We start from the raw sequence: 24,366 nt of genomic DNA on the forward strand, positions 1-24,366 counted from the left end.
CGCTTTCTGCCTGCGCCAGCGTAGGTCCTGTCCACTGGCTGCAGTTCCCTCAGGAATGTCCACCTACTCCAACACGGACCCTCCACCGGCTGCAGTGCGGACATCTGCTGCACCGTAGGGTACAGCCACTTTCTCCTCATCCTCCTCTTCCTCCTCCTCCTCTCACCTTGGTGTTCCCTGTGCTATTTCTCACTCCTTTTGTTCCCTCCTCCTCTTTCCCTCCAGCCTTTTCTGACCTTGCTTAAATACCTTTTCATGGAGACACGGCCGGCTGGAACTGACTGTGTCTGGCACGGGGCAGCCCCTGGTCTCCCCTGACAGAGGCCCCTGCACCCCGGCAGCCAGCACCTGGGCACCAACACCCAAAACAGCTCCGTCTTTTCTGTTTTCTTTAAGTAGATACTTGTACTGATTGGTCGACAGGCGTGCCATCCTCTTCTGGATTAGGCAGACAGAGTACTCCAGAGAATCTGGCTGGTCTTAAACAAGTAGCAAGTTGCTGCAGGCAATTGACGGGTATTTTAGCTGGAAGCCAAGATGGCGGGAGACCGTCAAAGGATCAGAGTGATATTTTGAAAACCAATGGCTTGGAAGAGATTTATGGATCAGAAGCTGGAGGAGGGTTAAGAGGGGTCAGTGAAGTGTAGAGTCAAGAGGGGATAGGACGAGGAGGAGTCAAAAGTCTGTAGGAAATCAAGGCTTTCTGCCCCTGCTCCCCCTGAGCCGGGAAATGTGAGCCGGGAAAGCCCACCTTTGGCAGAGGCCACAACAGGAGCTGCTCAGCCTGACCCAAGCCTATCCCCATCCTCGCTGAGGCCAGAGGCAGAATATGCAGGACATACTTCTGTGTATTCTTGAGACTCATGACCATAATATGGTATTGTTTGAAAAGGTCACCGTAATTTGGTCCTGACAATCAGTGCTGATAAATTCAGTAAATATCAGATTGAGCAATGCCATCCCCATTACCATATATGGTGGAACATGCAGAAGATGCAGCATTTTGCTCCTAACTGTTTCTGTTATGAGGCTTTTAGGAAATTAAAGCTACATATTTGCCTCTAAGGAAAGCGTATTTGTTCATTGCATCCCAAAATAGCACAGTTTTCAATTGAGTTACAGGTAAATATTTTAGATTTGTGCATAGACCGCATTGAAAATACAGTCTGAAAAGGGAAAACATTGTAAAGCCATGGATGTCTGAAAGTAATCACGTTGGGATAATGTATATATATTCAGCTTGGGCAACAAACATAGTAGGTTTTGTGATATTAGAAGCATGGCAGAGATCTCTCATCTGAAACAACAGGTGCTATTCTGTGTCTGTGTTTGTAAATATACAATATCCAAAGAACATCTGATAGACGTCAGTAGAGGTTTGATCATGACTCATTAGAGCTTGTTCCTCAGATCTGCTAAGGCGTGAATCTTCCTGTTTGTCGAACAGAATTGCTCATTTTTCAATTAACTCTTGAAATACAATTTTAACTGTAATTCCAAAGTATGCCTAGCAACCACAGAAATTTCTCAGGGAAAAGCAGACATGGAACAAACGAATCCTTGAGGCACATGAAGACTCTTGCAGTTGTTTCTAGATCTTGGTGACTGAGATAATACTGGGTAATCATCACTAATAGAAATGGATTCATTTCCGTCAGATGAGTGGAATTATCCTGATCTAATCAGCTAGTGATCTGGCTTGTGCGTGTTTACGGCCTTTATCCAATTTGCTAGCAAAGGTTAGTATCTTCTGATATTAGTTACAGTATCAAAGCAAACACACAGCCCAGACTGAGTCTGATGTTTGTTGCAAGTGGCTGACTAGGAGTACAAAGTCATTTTCCAAACGTGAAGCCTAATGGTTTTTGACTAGGATTAGGTACAGCACAAAATTACTCATTCATTACAGATAAAAACATAATTTAAAAGCTCTCTCTTTTGTGTGCTTTGATATTGAAAATCTATTTGTGCAAACAAATACCGAATTCTGAGCTGCACAATTTGGTATTTTGTATTTAAAGTGCATAATAATAAGCTTACGTCATGTGATGTTGGTTTCTGCTCTTTTTCTAACTGACTGAGAATTTAAAAACAGGACAATAATGAATCACAAATAGCAAATGGTCTTTTTACATCGAAGTGCCCTTCTTTGCACACGTGAATCTTTGGGCTGTTCTTCCAAGATAACTTTTAACTGAAATCTGTTCATAGATGTGATTGATAGTAAGTAATAAGGGATAGTAAAAGAGCATAATCAACAGCCCAAAATGAATACTAGAGAATAGCCTGTACGCACCAACTCTGAATTTCCTGGAAGAGGAAATATCGCACTTTTTTTCCCCAGTTTTCTTTCCTCTTTCTGACACCTTTTAAATTTACACTTTCCTGGTACACTTTTCTCTGGCACATCTCATTTTTTTGTGTGTGAAGAGAACTTCAGTAAATTATATTCATCTGTTGAGTCCTGTGGGGGGAGCGAAAGATATACTAGTTCCCATTTTCAAATATTTTATTTTTTAACCTATGCCTGGAAGAAGACTCTGAATTCAGAAACTGAAGACATTGCTTGCAACTTGAAACTAGGAGAGCAGAATTGCTTTTGCTGAGCTTGAGGAAGAAAGTCGAAACAAAACCAGCATCAGTTGCAGGAAAAAAATATTCTTGATATGTTTGGTAACTGTAGGAATGAGTTTACATACTTGACAAATGAGTAGGATGCAGAAATGTCACCAAAAAGGGACTCGCCAGGGTCTACTGACTAATCCTTAAGTTCTTCAAAGAAATTTCTTATTTTGTCTGATATTGTGTCTACCTGGAATAAAAAAATAGGCCCAAATTCAGTGAAACCATGAAGTACATACTTAATTACACATTTGAATGTTCTTGGGGTGTTCTTTACATCTGCAAGACTGATCCTAAGATTGTTGGGATGTGACTTAAGTTACACTAGCGCAGATGAGCAGGTACGATGTATATTTTACTGATGACTGAAACCTGCAGAGCTGTAGTCCGAGCTCTTCCACTTATTTCTGAACTGCAAAGGAAAGTTATATAAATACAAGGGGGTTCAATACACTTGTATATATTTGTTTTAAAGGTGCAAACCCTATTATACAAGTTATCAAAATTATCAGATCTCAGTTTTTCCTGTGGAAGCAAAGGGAGCAAAAGGCATCAGTGAACAGGGAGTGGGGGGGGGTCTCATTTTACCACCATCCTTCAGAGGTGATGATAATTAAATGCTGCCACAGCACCCGTAGTTCCATGGTAATGTCTCCATCATCAGGGTCTTCAAGTAAAAACTAATTACTTTATGAGCAGCCCGCTGTTACTACTGTTCAGCAGAACTGTAGGCTATATATAGAAATGTCCTATCTGAGGTCAGATTAGAATTCCCAGCCTTAATATCTATACATTTTATAGTACCTTCTGTAAAGATGATCAGGGAACATTACATGAAAATAATAATCTTGTATTAAATTATATATCAACGTCTAGAGAGTGTATCTTAAAAATGCATCCAGCTAAAGCAATATTATGAAGTTGAATGTTTTGAGCTATTTTTAAACCCATTTTCAGATATCATTCCTTTTAGTACTGTGCCTTGAATATTTACTTGAAACACGCCCAGGTCCACAGAGAAGAACAAAAGCAACCAACTTCAGTTTATCCTTCTTCCCTTTTCTCATGCTTCATGCCATCCACCTCTCCACGATCATTCTGGTTGCTGATAACAGGATTGGCAGACACCCTGCTGCATGGCTTATAGAAAGGGCATATGTCACCAGCAAACACTGAGCTGGAGTTTCATGAACTCAAGTCAAGTGCATACAGAAAATAAACTTTTCCTTTATCCCTTTTCTTTCTTACTTGTTGCAGCATCATCTTGTAACTGCCTGTTTTGCAAATAGGATTTTCAAGTTGACAATATCCTTCTAATTCGGAATTCAGGGGATTTCTAGTTCTTAGTGTTGAGTCTGTTGGTTCATTCCTTTCACATTGCTAAGATTAATGTGAAAGCATGAATACAGATGAAATAGTTTCTTCAGCTGTGGAAATGTCATAGAAGATTGCATCACAGTAACAAAACAGAAAGCAAAATGAGAATTGTTACTTGTGTTTATTACACTGATTTAGTGCTAAACTTTCTATACAACAGGTTTTGCCAGGTAAACTTTTTCCCTCTATAGCATTAAATACTGGTGAGCTTGTCATTTAAACAGCTTTTCTGATTGAAACACATGCTTGTGCCTACTGAAGTGAAAGATAAAATTTCACTTCACCAGGGCAGGATAAAGCATAGACTTGTGAGATGCAAAGTCGTGTGTCGTTTAAAGTTAAGAGCAAAAAGCTGCTATGTATTTTTCTTACTTAGACAGCATTCTTTTGAAGTTGTCCTGGGATTTACAGACATGCTTTTGCTATTTTTTTTAAGTATATTGAGCAGTCTTTATACTTCTATCAATCAACTTCAAATAATTCAACTAGAAACAATACCATAAACGTGAAAAGGACACCTGTTCAAGTCAGCTGGTTCTAGCAACATCCTGTCCATTTTATATTAGTCATTGTTTTTATCTCCTGTGCACGTATTTAAATCAATATTTATTAAATTATTTTTGAAGATTATGACAGGGAGTTTACTTGTTTGCCACCTTGTCTTGATAATTGCATATTGATTTCTTTTTTATATTTAGGATATGATGCTTCAGCTGTTTCGGGGGCTGGATTTTCTGCATTCACATCGTGTGGTACATCGGGACCTGAAACCACAAAATATCCTTGTAACTAGCAGCGGGCAGATAAAGTTAGCTGACTTTGGCCTTGCACGAATCTACAGTTTTCAGATGGCTCTTACCTCAGTGGTAAGTTTTTAGAGGCTTTTATTTTTCTTTTAATGCAGTGTTGTGCTTTAGTCTCTATATTCTTGGCTTTTTAACCAGTATTGTAATGCTGCTTCTAAAACTATCTCTGCAACTGGAGTTACTTGTGTCTCTGAAAACAATTGCTTTCTGGCCAGGATTGAGGTTATTGTGGTTACTTTGTACAAGTAATCAATTGCTGATTACTGGTTCTAAATTAAATCATGACTGATTACTGAAGGGTAGGTAGGTATGTGCTAGTTTTCTGAAACTCCATCACTCTAGCTTCTGTTGTGATACTAACTTCTCTGGGGTGTTAAGCCAGACAGGTAGGGTGAACGTTTCTGAAGTGCCTGTTTTAAGATAAAACTGTTGCTGATCCCCAGGTATGTTGCCTAAAAAAAATGCACAGATAATTGTGAAAATGCCACACTGTCATGCCCCTGATTTTCCACCTCTGTGGGTACGGGTTCAATGCTTCCTCCCATGTGTTACTGAATGATTCCAAATCGGGCTGTGCTGCAGGCAGCTCAAATGGACCTGGCAGCCAAAATCACAGCTATTTCCCAAGCCAGCTGTTAAAGAGCACCTCCAGTATCTCTAGGACCTCTGCCGCTGTTGCTCTTCTCCCAGCAGCTCTCCTGGTTGTCCTTGGCTCAGACATGAGCTCTCTCACAGAAGGTCTGGCCCTTTCCTGCATTAATGCTGGTAGAGAAGCCCTTCCATCTCCTTGCTTTTTGACCCTGTTTCGATGCGTGCTGGCCCTGCCCCCAGAATTAGCTGCTGTTAGCTTGGCACAGCATCTGTGAAGTGCATTGAAGAGTAACCGTGCTGCATGGATGTTGGGTGTCATTTGGTTTTGGTGCCTGTTAATGAATTTTTTTGTTTCCGTTGTCTATTCTGAGTATCACAACTGCCATGGCAATATCACTTACCATAAAGACAGGAAAGGGAGAAGTGCTGAGAAAAGAAACTGAAAGGAGTCCACTTTGCTTTTTACATCGTATTGTAGAAATTAGCCTGGCTCACATTGATAAAAAGCAATCTGTGGTTATTATTAGTTACTCTAAGAGTCTTCCCATCATTGTGTGATGTAACTATGACATCCTGGGTTCCAGCTTCAATATGAATGAAGGCAGGAAGCAACAGGAAATGATCATCATCTTGGTAAACGTAGGAAAGTATCCTCGTGGCGTAAAGCATATGTAAACTTGTGTTTTGGAGCTGTTTTTTTTCATTACCCATAAGATGTAGCCCAGTCCAAAGCTGAAGGAGTCTCTCTGCTGAGGTCGATGAGTATTGGTCATGTTGTAACTCAAAACAGAGCTTTGAAGAAAAGGAGAGAAAGATTGTTCCTGAATTGCTGTAATTTTTCATTTCCCAGTTATCCATCAGTAACAGCTGCAGTGAGTGTTTCTATTGATCCAGAAAATTCTTTAAGCTAAAATTGCAGAGTGTCGTAAGGCTTCCAGCAAGGCGTTTTTTTTTAAAGTTCTGCATAAAATAAGGAAAAAATATCTACAGAACTAAGCAGGAGTTTGTCCATGATCATGTAACCTGCATAGGAAGGAGAGTCAGAGGGCCCAGAAGTAGAGTGCATCTGCTGAGGCAAAAACTTACCAAGGCCTGCTTGTAAGAGGACATTGCCTGAGTTGCTGTATGTGAAGGATGTACGTATGCTCAAGTATCCCATACTGGAATACTAGAAATTGTATTTCAAAACCCATTAGCTAGTACCCTTAGTGCTGCTGTGAACAGTTGTTCAGACTAAGGGATTGTCCACACGCAAGTATGTACTGTGTTTGCATGAGCATTGAATTGTCATTGCACCTGCGCTAAAGAATATTAAAATAATGGAATTATTCGGTGACCAATGACAAATAAAGTGTATGGGCATAGGCGTGAATAATGGCTTTTACACCTAGAACTTAGTGTATCATTATTTTCTTATTAAAAAAACAGCTATGATTGTGGCTTTTTGAAGTTAAAAATTTGTTGGTTTTAAAACACTTAGTGTTTAACACCTTCAAAATCAACTTTTGTCTGGGTATGTAGAAACCTATAGGGGAGCATTTCTTACAATGTGAGAATATAGTGGTATGGTTTTACATGTCAGTCTTCATTGCTCCTGCAGACTGAGTGCTGGTTAGAAACTTGTACTAAGGTACTAAGTGTGTAGTAGCTAACATAGGCCATCAGTTTTCCTTTTATGAATGTAACTTTTACCTTTGGCAAGCTGCTTCGGTGTGTGAATTCTTTTTTTTTCCTTCATTAAAACTCAGCACAGGAAACAAAACATTAAAAAAAAAAAACACTTCTGTTTTTTAATCATGAAGATATTCTTGACTGCCATTCCCAAAACAGTCTAAACTGCAGTTCTTCACCAGACAGTGAGTAAACTTTCATTGACTTCATCAGGACCGGCTTTGTTTTGAAGTGTTTGCAGAGAAAAGTGTTGAATTATAAAAGACAGCATATATCTACACATGTATCAATTAAGAAAAGTCCCAGCTTGCAAAGATTTGCTTTGGAGTTATATTGAAAAGTGATAGTGCAGACAGCCTGGTGATAAAAGGCACATTGCACACGCTATCGTTGTGATCAATACAAGGGCTCTGCAGTGTTTTCTTCAGAAGAGAAGCTTACTGCAAGATAACCTACAAGAATCATCTTTTGAAGTATCAGATCATTCCCAAGATGCATCCTCATTCATTGCTCACAAAGAAACTCTTCAGATGGGACAAAAAGAACTTTCCGTGAAAGTAATCCAGTAAAAACTGATCAAACCCAAGTACTCTGGATACTGCAAACAGTAACTTCAAAGCAGTCCCTCTCTGATAGCCAGGTATTTCCACAATGCTAAAGAATCCTTCTGGCAGATCAGTCATCCGGGCATGTTGCTGTCATTTAAAGAAACCTCTTGATATTTCTGTCAGTGAATGAATAAAAGAGTTAAACTAATGTTACGCGGGCTTGAGGGGGCAGAGTGGAGATCACTACTCCCAGCTGTGGTCAGGCTGAGAACTGATACAGGTCTGAAATAACAGCACTAGAAAGAACGAGGTCAGGCGGGGGTGTCTCAGATGGTGGGTAATAGGGCACGCTTTTGGTTTCATACAAAGTTAGATTCCTTTTGAAGTGTTGGTCTTGGCCCTTGGGGACAGTTTGAATAGGCTTTGTGATAACAGAGAAGCTCCATAGGACAGAGGAGGTGGATTGATGTGATGGTGTAATTTTAGAGTTTGATAGCAAAAGCTAATGAACTGTCACTTTTTTTCCTGGTGCAGAAAAATGAGCACTCAGTTCTAACTTTCTCTGAGCAAAGGAGCAAGTGGCTGTCTGGAAAATCTGAAGTTATGAAAAAGAAATAAGGCATTTATATGTTTTTGTTGACTTCTAACTGCCTTAAAGATAGGAAATGAAACTGAATCATGGCACATTAGAATGCTAAATGAGATAAGCGCATGCAGTTGTGATCGCAGCATCTAGGTGGAGCTGAGGATGTCCAGCTTTTAAAACCTGACCTGTGTCAGGATCTGAGTAAAACTGGCAAAATGTTAGTGTTTGTGACACACTCTAATACTTTCTTTGAAAACATGTATGCTTTACCTTAGATGGCAGCACTACTGATGGGTTTTTTCCCTATGAAACGCAAACAGAATTGTTTTATGTCTTCCTTTTTAAGAAAACCCACTTGTTTTCAGATTTACTGAACATCAGAAGGGAAAAATAATTTTCTCTGCTGATGCTCTAAGTTGTTGAATACTAGACTCAGCTAAATTCACATTTAAAAAGAGAAGACACAAAAAATCCTGTAGTTACTGTCAGTGAATAATTTTACATTATGCTAGCATTTTGTTTCAGTGTTTCTTCAGGATAAAAACTTTCCATCCACTTCTGGCAGTCACTTCAGCACAAATGGTTTACATGTCACATCATGCAGGAACTTGGATTTCATCTTGTTGGTATAGTAGCAAGGAAGCATAAAATAATTTTCACTAACTGGGCTTACTTTGTAAAAATAAATATATAAATCAGTGGCAGCAACAAAAACAACAAAAAAAAATAGATAGAAAAACCCTCTTCCAAAGAGGAACGAGCACTTTCCTGTTCCCTGCCCACAGTTACATTGTAGTTTTCTAAAAAATGCCACCTGTTAGTAAATAATGTGAATGTAAACTCTTGTCTGAGTTAATATGATAGTTGAGAGCACAGTCGAAGAATTTTCTTTTGCTTTGCCTTGGTTTTGGGGGGAGGGGGGTGAGTTTCCCTTTTTTTTATGGCCACCTCTTCCTGATACTGTGCTTCGCAAAATCCGCATATTTATTTGTACGTAACACAACCCACAGAGTCCATTCCTGTATCTGGTATGTTCCAGCAGACCTGCAGTCTGTTGCAGTACAGCTTTAACGTGAGATGCATTGGGTAACTCTAAATGGGCCTGATTCAGCAGTCTGTTTAAAGCTCGCAGTTAAAGTCAAACATAGGAGTAGACCTATGGAAATTAACCGAGTACCCGCCTCTGGTGAATCAAAGTCAAAATCGGGGCTGTGTTAAAGAGTGCCCTCATTAAATCAGTACAGTGACACTAGATTTTATCTCATACATAATTTGATAAGAGCATAAATCTTCCTCCTGCTGAGAGGTGGAAGTGACACTGTTTCGGTATGCACTAAAGGCTTCACTGTTGCAAGGAAGCACATCGTCTTAGATCTGATCCCTGATCGCCAGTTCTTTCCTCATGGTACATTTCTCCAGTCCACCAAATGTCCCTGAAAAGGAAAACGAGTCACAGACAGACATCCAGAGGATCAAAATATCTGGTGTCAAGCTTGTCAGGGGTGCTGCTGAAAGGTTGTGGCTATTTAGGAATGCAGTATGATTAAATTGGTTGGCTTATTTAAGGAAAATCTGTCTTCCCTTCTAACACAGAGTTCTGCATGAAAAGTCCGTGTATCTGGCTTTGTGAAGAAATGAGTGAATCTCTCCAATATTTTAACATCTGGGTAGCTGAAGGAATCTTTATTGCATCCTCCCAGACACCCTATAGGAAAGTTATTTCCATTGCACAAAAGAAATCATTTATCTCCAGAGCAATCTTAAGAATAAAAATCATTATCAGCACATTGACAGTAAAATCTGGAGCTGAGTGAAAACATTTCAATATATATTTACATTGACTTCACTCAGATCAGGTGTTCACTAAGAGAGCTCATATTTATATGAAAATAACAAAGAAAAAAACAGATTGCTCAATGTCACAATGTTAGCAAAGGGCAACACAGAAGGACATGTGGATGAAGTTAGGAAATTAGAACAGAAGTTGCTTTTATTCATCTGCATTATGATCATGTAAGATAATTTTCAAAACTGACTATTAATTTTTGTTGCCCATCGCAAGAAACTTTAAAGGTTTTAAGACTTGTCTGGAAGAGAAGTACTAGGTGCTCTCATAGAGAGGCAGAGGATTTATGTCAAGGTTGTTATTTTTAGAAATACATCCTAGAGATAATATTCTAAGGGTGCTGTTTCACAGTCGGCATAAGTAGATGGACCATTTCTACTCCTGCTGAAAGGATGGTCCTGCATTTGACCATGCAGTCCCATCACTTCCCTTGCGTCAGCATTAGTGGTCATGCCCTTGAAGTCCAACTGAAAATGAGCACCGTAAATGTAGTTATTCTTTTTCAGGTGGATTAGCAGATGCAAATCACTGCGCCGCCACGTGACTGAAAGCTGACACACGGGGGCAGATGAGCAGAAAGATGGGGTCATCCACTCCGTAGACACCACAGTCTTAGATTTGTTGGAGTCAGTTATGAAACCGCATCTGAGGTCTTCAGCTGAGGACTCAAATTACTAACCTAACTCAAAGGCGGAAATGTTTTTCAAAACCTCGCATCTCATGCTGACTTACGCTGTTTTGAAGATGTTAGATGAACCACTTACTGGTTCATTTAAGGCTATTACTGTATCCAACTTTAAGAAAACAAGAGTATCTGTATCAATGTTTGAAGTATTTTTTACCCCCTCAGTGCCAAGGCCTGGGTTCAGGGCTCTGTACTGTTCCTCCACAGCTGATGCCACAACTCACCCTCGAGACCTGTCAGGAATGCAGGGAATGCAACTCTCTGTGCTGATTCAGGCCCGGGTTTATCATGAACCATAAAAAGCCTATCTTTTAGTCTTTCAAAGAAAGTAAATTATTCCACAGTAAACAAGAAAATTGGCTCCACATGAGAATACTTTCTGTGCCAGAAAACTCCTTTTCAGAGCTGCAAACATGAGAATATATATCATGTGATGACAGAGTTTGTCCACACTGAGCTGAGCATGTTGTGCAGCTCTGCAGCTGCACCAGTGCAACTTTGCAGAATAAATTTGCTTTGTCCTGGTGGAAAAAGGGAAAAAAGGTGCAGCTCCAAGCACGCTTCATATCAGAACAAAGGAGCTTTCTGCTGGGCTACAGCAAAGGTTGACTGTGCCTACTGTCCAAGGTTAATGTTCAACAGAGGATGCTGAGGAAGGAGAGTAAGAACCAGCTTCCATCCATCCATCCATCAGAAATTTAGCAATTTCCAGTGCTGGAGATTGTATCTGGATCATTGCCTATAATAATCAATGAAGTACCCATCCTCCATAAATTAAGCTACTTACTTTTTGAACCGTTTCAACTTTGGGCTGCAGTTAACTGCTGCATGGTAAGAAAAGCTCTTGCTTTTGTTTTAAATCTGACACCTGATAATTTTAGTTGGGTTCCTCTTGATTCTGCTTTTATGACACATTCCCTTGTCATCTGTGGGTGAAATTTGGTATTATTTTGCAGCAGTACGGTTCCATTGATGCAAGAAAAATGTACTTAGTGCAAATAGGCTTTCACAGATTGATGTGAAGATGAAATGAAATGTTCTTTTTTCTTTTCTCTTCTCTTTTTTTTCCTCCTCTTTCACTTAAGAAGATAGAGTAGATATTGTTAGTAATAGTACGGTACTGACTTACAGTTTTCATACAAATATCTGGTGAATGGACTTTAGGATGTAGAAGAACTGAATTTATAAGGAACAAGCTGTGCTTGATCTGCTAAAAAAAGTGGGGAGGGGGGTGTAAAAGGTGTAAAGAAAGGCAGAAAATTACTAGTGTGTATTTTCTCTATACTATAAAAGCGCATCCTGCTATTGTGTGAGCTTACTTCTATCTTCTGTTTTCATATATAAAAATATGTGGTGTATTTTCCCCACCCAGTGATTTACATCTTCTTTGTACCATTTTTCTGTTGATTTAAGCAGGTCTGTTTTTATGTCTACTCCCAGAGATAATTGAGTGGGTTGGATTGTAAAAACAATTTGATTGTTTGACAAGGTCTCTCCCTGTGTGTTTACAAAACTGTTCCCACATAATTTCAAACCATGCTGAAACACCAAAACACGGCCTCAGGTTATGCCCTTATCAGAGCACACAGGGTAAGCAGGCATGGGCCTGTTTGGTACTTGAATGTGAGACAGCCAAAGGAAGAGGAAGAGAGAAAATAGCACATTCTCCTTGGAGTTAGTGCTATTCCACAGTGAAGGCAGGCATCTGTACACTGCTGATGGAAATCCTCTGAGCGCTTAATATATAATAAAAATGAGTCGCTGACATGTTTTTGCAGTGACAGGGAAGTATCCGTAAATTTTCTCTGCTCACTGGCCGAAGTCCTGCTGTAGAAGGTATTTCCAACTGAAAATCCCCTTGTACAGGTACACCTGAGGAAATTTCTCTTAACCTAACAACATTTAGTACTTTTTCAGCACCTCTGGTGTGGAATTCTAGAGCTCAGAAGCAGAAGAGACATAAAATCATCCAGTCCTTTTCTGAATCAGGCAGGATTGTTCTCTGTTACGTCATTTCTAATGTTTTGCCCATGTTAACTATAAATGTGCCAAGAAGTAGGGATTCCATCGCTTCCCATGGGAGCCTGGTCCAAAACCTCTATATAATCACTCTCTTAAAGTTTCCTTGATGTCCAACCTTCAATTTCCCATTCTTAATTTAACTCCATTATATTCTTTGTTGTTATATGCTGAATGGTAGCAGATGGACAAGGCCTTGTAGCTGGTTTCCTGCGTTACAGAAATCAGTTACATATTGCTGTATACATTCATCCCTGCAAAACGTGAAAAGATACTTCATTTGATAAGCAGTGGAAGCCTAATAGTCCTAGATTGTCCAGATTTCAGTAAATTATAGGGCACCAATGAATTAACCTAGATTTCTCTAGACTTCCCATCTTCTAAAATTAAAAGTCAATAAATCCAGAGGAAAACATATTACACTAAAAGAATTATGGAGCTACCAAGTGGACTCCTCAGTTTTGGGGATCTTACAAATAGCTTGGTAACAAGCTGCAGAGATCACAGGCAGGCTGTGAGTCACCGTTTAAATGCATGAAAAGAGCAAATGGAAATTTAGACTGTTACATGTAGGATATTTTATTAGAAATAAGAAAATAATGATGCCACAACAAGAATTAATGGGTCAGACCTCATCTAGAATACTGTGAGTTTTTCAGTTTCTCTGTGGTTGAGAGATGATTTTGGACAGGATAAGGCATGGGGAAGGACACATTTCCGTGTAATGATCAGGGAGGGTGGGACACTATTTTCTGCAAGGCAAGAAGAACCTGACTTAATTTAACAAAATGAATCATGTATCATCAGATACAATTGATATCTAAAAACATCAGGAAGGAGCCAGAGAGGGAGAACACGAGTTTAAAAAAAATGGTGGCATAAGAACTAGTTAGTTTAAACTGGGCTTAAATAACTTCAGACTGGGAGTTAGAAAACAAGTAGTGAGATTCGGAAGGAGCCTACAGTAGGACCAGTGCAGGCAAGAAATACAATTGTTTTTGAGAGAGAGCTTGATGAACGTCTGTGATACAGTTGGCAAATCTTGATGACTGAGGCTGTCCATTCCGGTTCCATATCTCTATATTTGCCCCTTCAAGATTTCATGTGCATTGTATAGTCAGCTTTACCAAGGAGATGCACTTAACGAGCTCCACCCTGAATGGAAACAGCTTTCAGCCAGTCAGATGGATTAGCATAAATGTCAAAGCAAAATCATTTTCCAAAGAAAGAAGTGATGAGCTACTTTTAGCTTTATTAAGATGAGATGGAGCGAATAGTGGAGATGGTCTGATAAACCAAAGGAGGCTACAGTTAAAGTAAAGGCTAGCATAAGAACACAGAGAATTAAAATGAGATATAAAACAGAGAGACACTTGCTAAAGAAGCGAAAAGACAACCTGGAAGTTTCCCAAATAGGGATGAAAGATGATCTGAAGGCAAAAACGGAATCTTTGTTGGGACAGCAAGTTGAAAAAGTCCAGATGGAGTGGGAAGTCTGGTTGCAACGTTCCCCATCTGGAAATGGGATGAATCTGGCAAGTCACGTCAGTGAACAACAACCAACCTGACGGCTGAAAACCTGATCAGAAGGGTTTGCATGAAATAGGGGATGCCAGAAAAGCTTGGATAAACTTGGAACTGGCTAACAGAAATAACCGGCAACACAGACTTGAGCTGAAACATCAGCACATGAAAGTAAGCAGAAACACAGGCTACTGTGGAAGTAAAGTGAACACCTGGATGTAAAAATGAACCTGTCAGGGGACTGTCTGTTTATCATTTTTTTACTTAGTGTGCATCCTGCAGACTTACATTTTCTCAGCTCAAATAGTAGAAAAGCCTACTGAAGATCCCAGGGAAGCTGACTTCAGCATTGTACCTTATATGGATGGTGAGGAAAAGGAGCAGAAAGGGGCACATCTGGTAGCCTTTCTAGGTGGCCCAGCTCTGATGGTGCTTCAGAATTTATACTCAGCCTCAGCTGTCCAGATTTGCTGTAAGGCCGTGATATATATGTCAAAGACAGCCATCAGTCTGAGTGGGTTTGGATACTGCTAAGAGCTAGAGAGAGGAAGAAGAGAGGGACACCTGAGGACGCTTGCATTCTTACAACATGCAGATACCACAGAGCCTGACAAGACACATTAGCAGTGATGGGGTTTTGCAGTCAAGGTAAAGCAAAGAAGCCAAAGGTACTCTGGGGATCTGTAAGATTTTCCACAGAAATTGAATATTTTGTTATTAAAAGGAATCAGAAGATGATGCCACTACCACAGAATCTTCTTGTCTGAAACTCTAGGAGAACAGTTCTATGCTTGAAAGACAGTGGAAAAGGAGATTCTGATCTGATAAACTGCGTTTGTCAGTACGTAGAAAAAATACTATATTTGGTTTATAAAACAAGAAAAATTGACATCAGTGCCAAGATTAAGTAATAATTCAGTTAAATATAAGTGTCATGAAAGATGACTGAAGGATACTTTTCAAAAATGTAAAACCATCCAGGAGATATTAGTATATACCACAAACTCCCAATATAGTTCAGAAAATTCCTCCAGACTGAAAGTCAGATCTTGGAGGTACAAGCAGTGGCTTGAGTTTTTGTTTAGATCAGACAGGTGAGTAGCAGTAGTCGAAACTGGTCTATTAAAATGTATAACTAGCTCTGTGAAATGTGCAGAAAGGTGATAAATTAGTTACTGAATTGGACATGCTAAAAAACTTAAGCAGGCGATCTGAAAATAAAACTTCTAAATGTTCTGAAATGCACACAAAAATTGTTCATCACAAAACTAGGAAAACTGAATTTGAAAATGTAATCTGTAGAATTCAAGTGCAAGTCAGAACAGCTAAAGTAGCAGGTAAACCAGTGATTGCTTTGGATTTTGCTATCTCTGTAATGAATGGAAGGCAAAGTTGTTCTACAGATACAGTCTATGAAAATACCCTTTAAACTTGTGATCAACATGGAAGAACTGATCTGTGGGCAATTGGTTTGCAGTGAGCAAGTTGTTCTGCTCTCCAGGACAACTATCGTAATGACATAGGTGTCTTGTAGTAGCTTTACAGTAAAAAAGAAACAAAAAAAAACCAATTACTGCATACTACTTGAAGACTCAGTACATATTTGCTTTTAAAGTTCAAATTGATTTGAAACAGGATCAGAGTTTTGATCATTTGCTGAGCCTGAGTGACAAAGAGCAGATGATAAAAAGAAAAAAAAAACAAAACCAGCTAGCATTACAAAACATGAGCAATGAATCTAGTAAGCACAGATACAGGAAAAAACTCTGACGCGAAAAAGGAGGGAAAGCAACCACATGCAAATTCATGGTGATTGTGTTCTGAGGTCATGTTGTAGATTTAGAAGAGGAATAACAAGAGTAGGAACTTTCTGATTAGGAAGCAGGAGATATTTTTTTGATTTGACAAAGATATAAGTTGCACCTTGTGGCCCCCATGCAAGATTGTAACCATGGAAACCTGCCATGCAAACAGCTAGTTTGTTGTTGACCAGCAGGGAAGAAGGAATAAGTTTTGAAAAAATACGTAGAGACACAGATGTGCCTTCAGCTAGTTCTTGGGCTTTACCCTTAGCTATGATTCAGAAGAAAATCACAACACCGTATTTTGTATGGCTATTAGCATCCAAAATTAATACCTTTAACTTAAAAGAATTATTGTTTATTACAATGAATTCATAGTACCCTTAATGCTGTTGTACTTGTTTTTCACCTTGACTGTTAGCAGTAGATAATGGCAAACAAGTCCAAAGGAAGGGGGAAAGTACACTAACTATCTAAAAAACTTTGGAGACAATTCAGAGCAAGATGTCTTTGACTGGGACAAGCTGAGTAGCTGGTGGAAAAGGCAGTCCATGGTATTTCTTTCTCCTATTCTGCACAGATTCGTCTGCTGTACTTAAGGTAGATGACCTGGTTTTGGAAGAAACATTTTTAACAGCCTTATTCCTGGCACAAACGATCTGAGAAAACATATATTCTGTTCTGAAGAACAGGAGGAAGGATGCCTACTGGGTGATGAGTCACTACCAAAAGAGGTCTTTTACCTTGCACACACAGTCTACGAATGGGAGGGTTTCCACTAAAGACAAGAAACTTGCAGCTGTACAGAACTGTCATCTCCACAGCTGCCCACCTGTACGGAGCATTGTGTTCCTATTACAGAAAGTTTATTTACACATTGATCAACATTGAAAAATTGTTTTAGGTGAAAAGCTGTATAAGTGAACAAAAGAGTCTTCATTTTCAGTGTTGGAAATGGTTCTTACGAGTTCTTCTCCCTTTGCCTACCCCTTCTCAAAACCCTTTCAAAACCCCTTTTGGCTCGTATGGGACACAAATTCTAGAGCTTACAGTTCCATGGCAATATTGACGCAGAAACACCACAGACTTAGATGATGATCTCAGTAGTGTGGAAAGTATGCCACTCAGCAAAACCCAAACATTTAGAGGTGCTTAAATCTCTACAGTATCTTCACTGTCATTTGTATGAGAGAAGATCTGGGGACAGCACAGATCGAGGGCCTTGGTGAAGTTCTGATTGCAAGCACAGCCCGAAGTGGAACCATGAGGAACATGTTGGAAAAGAAACATGCATCCTCAGAAGACTTTTATTTTCTCCCTTCTTGTAGTTTACAGAAGGACGAATGTTTATGGCTTATCCACTGGCACAGCTGGAATGATCCCCTGTTTAGTTAAAGGCTTCCCAGACAAGAGCATCGTGATATGTGAATTTAAAAGTTGTTTGGCAGGTGGAATGTTGTGTCATCTTTGGATAACACAATGATGGTAGCAGATGGTAGTAGCCTGGAAATTAAAGATGAGATGCAGAATCAGCAAAGAGTGGGGAGAAACAGCAGGTGAGAACTACAAGCGTCAGTGAAAGATTCAGCTGTGCTTCTTAAACCGTTGCATTTTCTGGGATTGGGAAGTCCGTGCTCAAATGAAAGGAAGAGTTTTACTCAGTGGAGGGCACAGAGAAAATAGAAAAGAAGTGCAGGATGTGCCGTGGTTATATGGCAAAGAAGAATCTTCCCAAGAGAAAGATAGATCCAGCTTGCTACAGTGTCACTGAGAGTAGCAGTGAAGCGCATGGCTATAGATGTGTTTGGACCTCAGGATGGAGGAGAAGCCCCTCAGTCAGTATTAGCTGTTACCAGTAGGCCATTTTTTGAAATGGCTGAGGATACACAGAGCAAGGAACCAAGAGGTTTCACAGTAGCAGGCATCGTAATGAATTAATTCTTCACTAGGTGCAGGATTCCAGGCAAATTGCACACAAACATTAGGGAAAAATTCTGTCAGGAATCTGCAGTTTTGCAACTTTTTCAGTGAAAGCTGGAGTTCAGCTGTGTGCCTTTGTAGGACAGCACAAGGCGGACTGGAATCAGCGTAAATTTTCATTCTGATGGCCTGCAGGAGTCATTAAAGCTGTAGTGTGCCTCAGCATCCATATGTCTAGGTATGAGCTAATGATCTACATTTACGTCACGCACACTGCATGGATCTGCAGGGATCATGATTTTCCTGACAGGAATCAGAGAAATTCAGACCACTTGGCTGATGCAGAAACTGTCCTAATTCGGAAGAGCTGACATTTTTCTAAGAAAACAGATAATCCCTCAGAAGTTAAAAATGTTCGATGGCTTATAACACATGTAAAAGCTTCTAAAAACTGGGACAGTATCAGACCTCCTATTTCTCCTCAACAGAAATTAGGGGGTAAAAATCAATACTAAATAAATTCAGAGAGTACTACTGTCCAATGCTGACCTGAATAAATGGAGTGGTGAATAGCAAGCCAATAGATAGATCCCACAGTAAACTCAGCATTGTCCAGCCAGTCCCCACTGAGCACCTGTGAAATATATATACATGCTGCCAAAAGAAAATAGAAAAAACTGTAGTAGTGATGCATTCCCAATTAGGATAAAACTATCAAGGTGTCTCCCTATGCCCCAGACAACCTATTACTGTTAAAAGCAAAAACCATTTCTTAGGGATGTCTGAGAAATAGTTGAAACAAAATTGGACAAAGGAGGAAAGCTTTCTACAGACTTGAAAGGCTGTATGAATATCTCCTGACGTAGAAATACTGTAAGTGGGATTTATCCAACCAAGTGTAGACATCTAGCTCTAAGCCAGTCCACTGAGTCAGTAGCCTAGTAGTAATCAAAGGAGATCTCCTAATCAATGTAATCAGTAAAGTGAAGAGTGAGTTATCTCAGCTTAAAGAGGACAGTTAACATAGGTCAGATGAATCAGACTCTTCCACTGACTGTCAAGGGTGACAAGTTCAGATGTGAACATCTACATGGTATTCAGATCTGAAGTCAGCTGTGATGAGTCCAGCCCAGGTTAGTCCTGATACGGTTGCTGTCTGGGCTCTTGGTGAGTCATAAAGAACATCACTATCAAGGATTCCATCAAGATACGGGCAGAGCTGAGACAGCTCCCAGTGAAGTGAAGTCTAATTGAAGCGTCAAAGCAGTGGTATGTTTTGGATAAATCTGTAAAGGCAGTTAAGCACTTTTCTGGGATATATAGCTGAAATAATAAGAACCACCACCCAAAATACATGACATTTGCAAGACCAGTTAGGAATCTAAGCTATGTGAGTGAGCAGGTTTGACTGAAATCTGAATGGAAGTGCAGAAGAGCCAGTGGTGTTTGAGAAGATAGCTGTGAAAGTGAGAGAAGCAATGGGAAGCAGTGCACAAATACATACACACACACAAGTCACACACAGACATCAATGGAAACATACACAACACAATCCTGAGAAAGCTGAGAGCTTCTGGGTGGAATATTTGGAATAAATCCTAGAGGAAAACTGTATCCTCCTGTTTGATTTGTTCAGGGAAACAGGATTTTCTACACCTTTTTTATGAAGCAAAACAAAGAATTACATTACTTCCATCATTACTTAATGTCTTCTTGCCCCTTCTCATCTAGGCTATAGAAAATTAATATATGAGTCCCGTATTTTGATAAAGTTTTCAGGCAGAAGATGCTGTAAACTAATACAGCCTGAGGATGTTCTATCTTTGAAAAACATGGAATGTTTTCTTCTATGTATACATTGTTATACACATAGCAGAAAGATTTTGGGTGTAAGAAAATGCAAGGCCTAAGTCTGTGAAAATCTTACTACCCCTAAAAGTAAGGTGTGAGCTTGCAAACGAAAGCTGTCAGGAGCTGCCAGTGTATAGTATCTTTGGGAGTACCGTAAATCAGTTGAGGATTTCTAGAGTGGTATGAACGTCTGATAATACCTTTTATGGCAATAGTTTTCAGAGAATAATTAAGCAATATTTTTTTGATCCCCTTGGACTATAAATAACATTGAAATAGATGCAAACTAAGTGCTAGTTTGTACTCCCACCACTTCTACCAACCGCCTCCATGGAACAGGCAAATTAGCTATTTAGTTCACTCTGGCACAAAGCCTGGCACTTCTTAGGTCTTAGGTGATGGCGAACAAAAATTTTAGCTCTTTTACAGGGTTGTCTACAAAGTACGGAAAACAAGTAGTTTTTTCACAAAAAGTTTAGACAATTCCTGGAAACCTAGTTGTTTCTGGGTTTTTTGTAAGTGCTTTCTGTTGAGCAGTGTGACTGAGTTCTTCAAGTGCAAGAGAGGAACATGGCATGGATTTCGTGTTAGAGCGCATAGAGTCATGCTGAAGGTTTTGAAATTCTAGTGAGAAAAACAGATAGGAGAACCTCTGACTATTTTTTAATTTGGGGGGAGGGGGGGCACTTTTTCAGGTGTTCTGTTGGAATCAAAGTATAGTCAAACACACTTTCCCTGTCTGTTCCGTATTTTTAAACAGCTTCAGTGTGAGTACTTGAGTAAATTTCTTCTAAATTTCTTCTAATATTCACTAAGAGTAATGTGTATTTCTTATGTTCATTAGAGGCAGTGCAGTTTTGGCTACCTTGCAAATATGTTACTGATCACTTCAGAGAATATGTTTCCGTCACTGGTACTGTCATTTCAATGGAAGTACATCGCAGAAAAAGATTTAGCTGATGCTTTTTAACCCTGCTTTATTTGGATATAAATTTTTCACACGATTCTTACATGTTCTGCTTCATATTGCATTTGCAGCAACTGAACCAATCAAATCATTTTTAAAATGCAGAATATGATTGCTGGAAAATTTGAAAATCTTGATGTGCAGTTTAGTATGCTGGGTTGATCTGGGTGCCATGTTACATTAAGAAAAAACATCTCAAAATGTGCTCAGTATAACATCTAAACAGAGAGGATCAGCGGTAGATATGCTTCTTCTTAATGTAATGGCATTTTCCTTAAATATGTTTACGTATTTATATCCTGGCTCCATAAAATGAAAACTAGCTTGGAAACATAGCTTAAAACTTGGAAGTGCTTTACTGGTTTGCATTTTCTTATGACTGTTGCAGTAGGTCATAATAGCTACGTACTTCAGCTGATATAAATCAGCGTGGCTTCATCGAACTAAGCCAATTTAAAAGGCAAATAAGAGGGTCTGTCTTTAAATCAGCAGTTAATATTTTGCATTTGGTTTATTTTTATTTTATATTTAAATTTTGTCCTTAATTGTCTTTTTGTTTCTCTTTCGCTGTCTGATGCTGCTCAGACACTATTGCTTTGAAATCAATGGGACTACTTAGGTTAATAAAGACATAGCTGGCACTGTGTAGATTCAGTGCTACTAAGCTATGGATAGATTTAAGTGATTTGTGACACTAAAGACATCCTGCACCTTCTGTAATTTAAACACCAGAAGAATTAAATAAGGAGGGGCCTGTGCATGGTATCAGTTCTTGTGGGAAAATATGCTTCAGTGACTTACTGGCACTGGGTTTGGAATGTGGCATTTAAAAGTACCTTTTTACAGTGGGAAAGAATTTGGTCAAGAATAAACAGTCTGACCTTGTTAAATGGACCAAAGTCTGTGCATAACCTAGTTCCAGAAAACTAGTTTTCACCAGTCTGTGAAAAACAAAAAATAATCAGTTTATAAAAAATGCAACTAGACTTTCTGGAGAAAAATTATGTAGATGGAACAGAGTGTAAAAAAATTATTATTCAGCTGTGGACTTCTCTGGTTTGTAGGAAGTTGTCTATGAGCTTTAAACATTGTTCGAACCGTAATTTCAAGTGACATTAAAAGCAGACAGTGTCAGATACTGTCAAGTCGTATATGGGATAAGTGAATAATTTTCAACAGAACTCAAGGCCATTTGTATTACCATCAATATCTGAAAATGCAAAAACCATGAGTTAATAGTAAAATAAGTTTTATGGTATGAGCTAAGTTTTTAACACGAAGCTTGGTGTCTCCAGACATAGTCACTTGACTAGCAAGGATCCTTTGATACAAACGAAGAAGAAAAAATATGGAGCAAGAGAATTATTTCATTTTGGTTTTACCTTCAAAATTTGCTGATGGTGAGTGGGCACACTGTTATTGAATCTCTGTGGTATGAAATCCTAGGTTCAGTGCAGTCGATGGAAAACATCCCTTTAACGTCACTGTGGCCAGGATCTCATTCCAGGTTTTCATATTCTATTTGAAAAATAGAGACAGTTTCTCTGAGCAAATACTCAAGCTGCTTTGGAGGAGCGGAGTATACAGAGAGCAGCAATGACCTTCGGAAATGGTATTGATATAAGTGCCTATCCAGTTCACGGGCTGTGGTCACAGAATTCTCACAGGTAGTTGGTAGAATACAACCTTTTTTTTTTCCCTAGTGTTAACACAACAGTGTCAAAATAATTTATTAAAATTCTCAAGGCTTTGCAGGTGATCTATTCGTTAATGCAAGAGTGAATGAAAAATCTTATAACAGTTCAGGAATATGAAGTAGCATTGAAAGACCTTGTTGAATAATACTTTGAGTACATAATTTAAAAACTATAGTAGCCAGCTGAGACCCACTAACACTGATGATTGCTGCATCAAAATGAAAATGTGTCCATAACTGCAGTTATGAGCGAAACTACTGAAACAGTAACATTTCTGTGTTATAAAATTAAATTCAAAGTAAGCAGTAATAGATGCAACTGTTTAAAAAGCAGCAGTAGATAAAACAAGTCAATTGAAGAAAAAAAAATATTTGCACCCGGTAAGTTCGGATTAAAAATTGGAAAGTGTGTACATTAGGTTTTGACAAGTTTGGGTGAAGAATGTGTATTAAGCCAGAAAAGAAGAAAAGCTCTCTCAATGTAAACACTGTTTTCAGATTTTTATAGTGAACGTAAACGTCTTCTGAACTTAGCCTGAGTTTCCTGAATTCTGTCTCGCTCTACTTTGTGTTTACAACATCAGATATATATTTACCCTGCAGAGATTTCTTGAGGCTCTAAAAGGGGTTGAGTTCCCACCCTGCCACGAGAAGGGTCTGTGCATATTCTATATATACTCACATTTGACAGATTGGCTACTGCACTGCGCCAGTATCAAGCCATCAGGTTCTGAAAATGGGAGTCGTATGCTGCTAACTCTGAGTGTATGCACAGATTTATCTCCTTCTGTAGTCCTGGGCATTACCACTAACTCACAGAAAAGCAAGGACAAAAACTACAGCTGTTCTTAGAATTTACATGTGATGACACTTTTTTCCCAAAACTTTCTTTTTTTTTTTTTTTTTTATGTGTACATGTTCTCATTTCCCTTCTATTCTGAGCACTGTTTGTCATCCAGATCTGCCTGATGGCTCCAGCCCTTGCCCATTTCAAGAAATTTTATTATCAAGAATAGATTCACCAGGAATGGATTAAGGAGCTATTATTTACCCTTCTCTACATCGTTAGTTTGCAGGACAGTGTGCACGTACCAGGTTGTCCGAGAGGGGAACTGCCATGCTGTCCTGGTTTCCGCTGGGATAGAGTCAATTTCCCTCCTAGTAGCTGCTGTGTTTTGGATTTAGTAGGAGAAGAATTTTGATAACACTGATGTTTTGAGTTCTTGCTGTGAAATCAAGGACTCTTTCCAGACTCCCTTGTTCTTCTAATGAGCAGGTGTGCAGGAGCTGGGAGGGAGCACAGCCAGACAGATAGCCCAAGCTGGCCAATGGAAATATTCCATACCATGGACGGCATGCTGAATTTATGAATGCAGGTTGGCTGGAGGGAAGGAATCTTTCTTTCTCATTTTCGTGAGTTTGAATCAATTCTTGGCCTGGAGTTCGAACTTTTCAGGGCATTCGGTCTTTTTCGGGAGTTTTGCGAAACACGCGAAATTCACAGCTTCTGGGTTCCTCGATCACTGCTTGAGGACTGACTGCAAATTGGTCATTGTATGGTAAGAAAAACTGTATTGTATGTCATCTGTTTTGCATATTCATTGTTATCAGTATCTACTTTGTTCTCTTATTAAACTCTCTTCATCTCAGCCTACAAGTTTTACCTTTTGTCTGTTTCTCCTCCTCATCTCACTGGGAGGGAAGAGGAGGGGTGAGCGAGTAGCTGTTGGGTCCTTGTTGCTGGCTGCCAGCTTAAACCACGACATATGCTTATGCAGAACTTACTTTTCATGATAAGTGGATGCTGATGCTTATTTTTATTGAGTATCAATATCACTGTGTGTATTGTGTCACT

The 24,366-nt window shown here is 39.3% G+C and overlaps 1 protein-coding gene across 2 annotated transcripts in view; it reads left to right on the forward strand.

Annotated features, from left to right (window-relative positions):
• Positions 1-24,366, forward strand: part of CDK6 (cyclin dependent kinase 6) — a 138,271-nt gene that overhangs the window by 51,516 nt on the left and 62,389 nt on the right. For both annotated transcript variants that reach the window (XM_075419335.1, XM_075419336.1), the window contains exon 4: positions 4,698-4,865. In XM_075419335.1, coding sequence (XP_075275450.1) covers positions 4,698-4,865 — 168 coding nt within the window. The remainder of the gene's footprint in view (positions 1-4,697; positions 4,866-24,366) is intronic.

This window comes from Opisthocomus hoazin, chromosome 4 (assembly GCF_030867145.1).
Source record: "Opisthocomus hoazin isolate bOpiHoa1 chromosome 4, bOpiHoa1.hap1, whole genome shotgun sequence".
NCBI lineage: Eukaryota > Metazoa > Chordata > Aves > Opisthocomiformes > Opisthocomidae > Opisthocomus > Opisthocomus hoazin.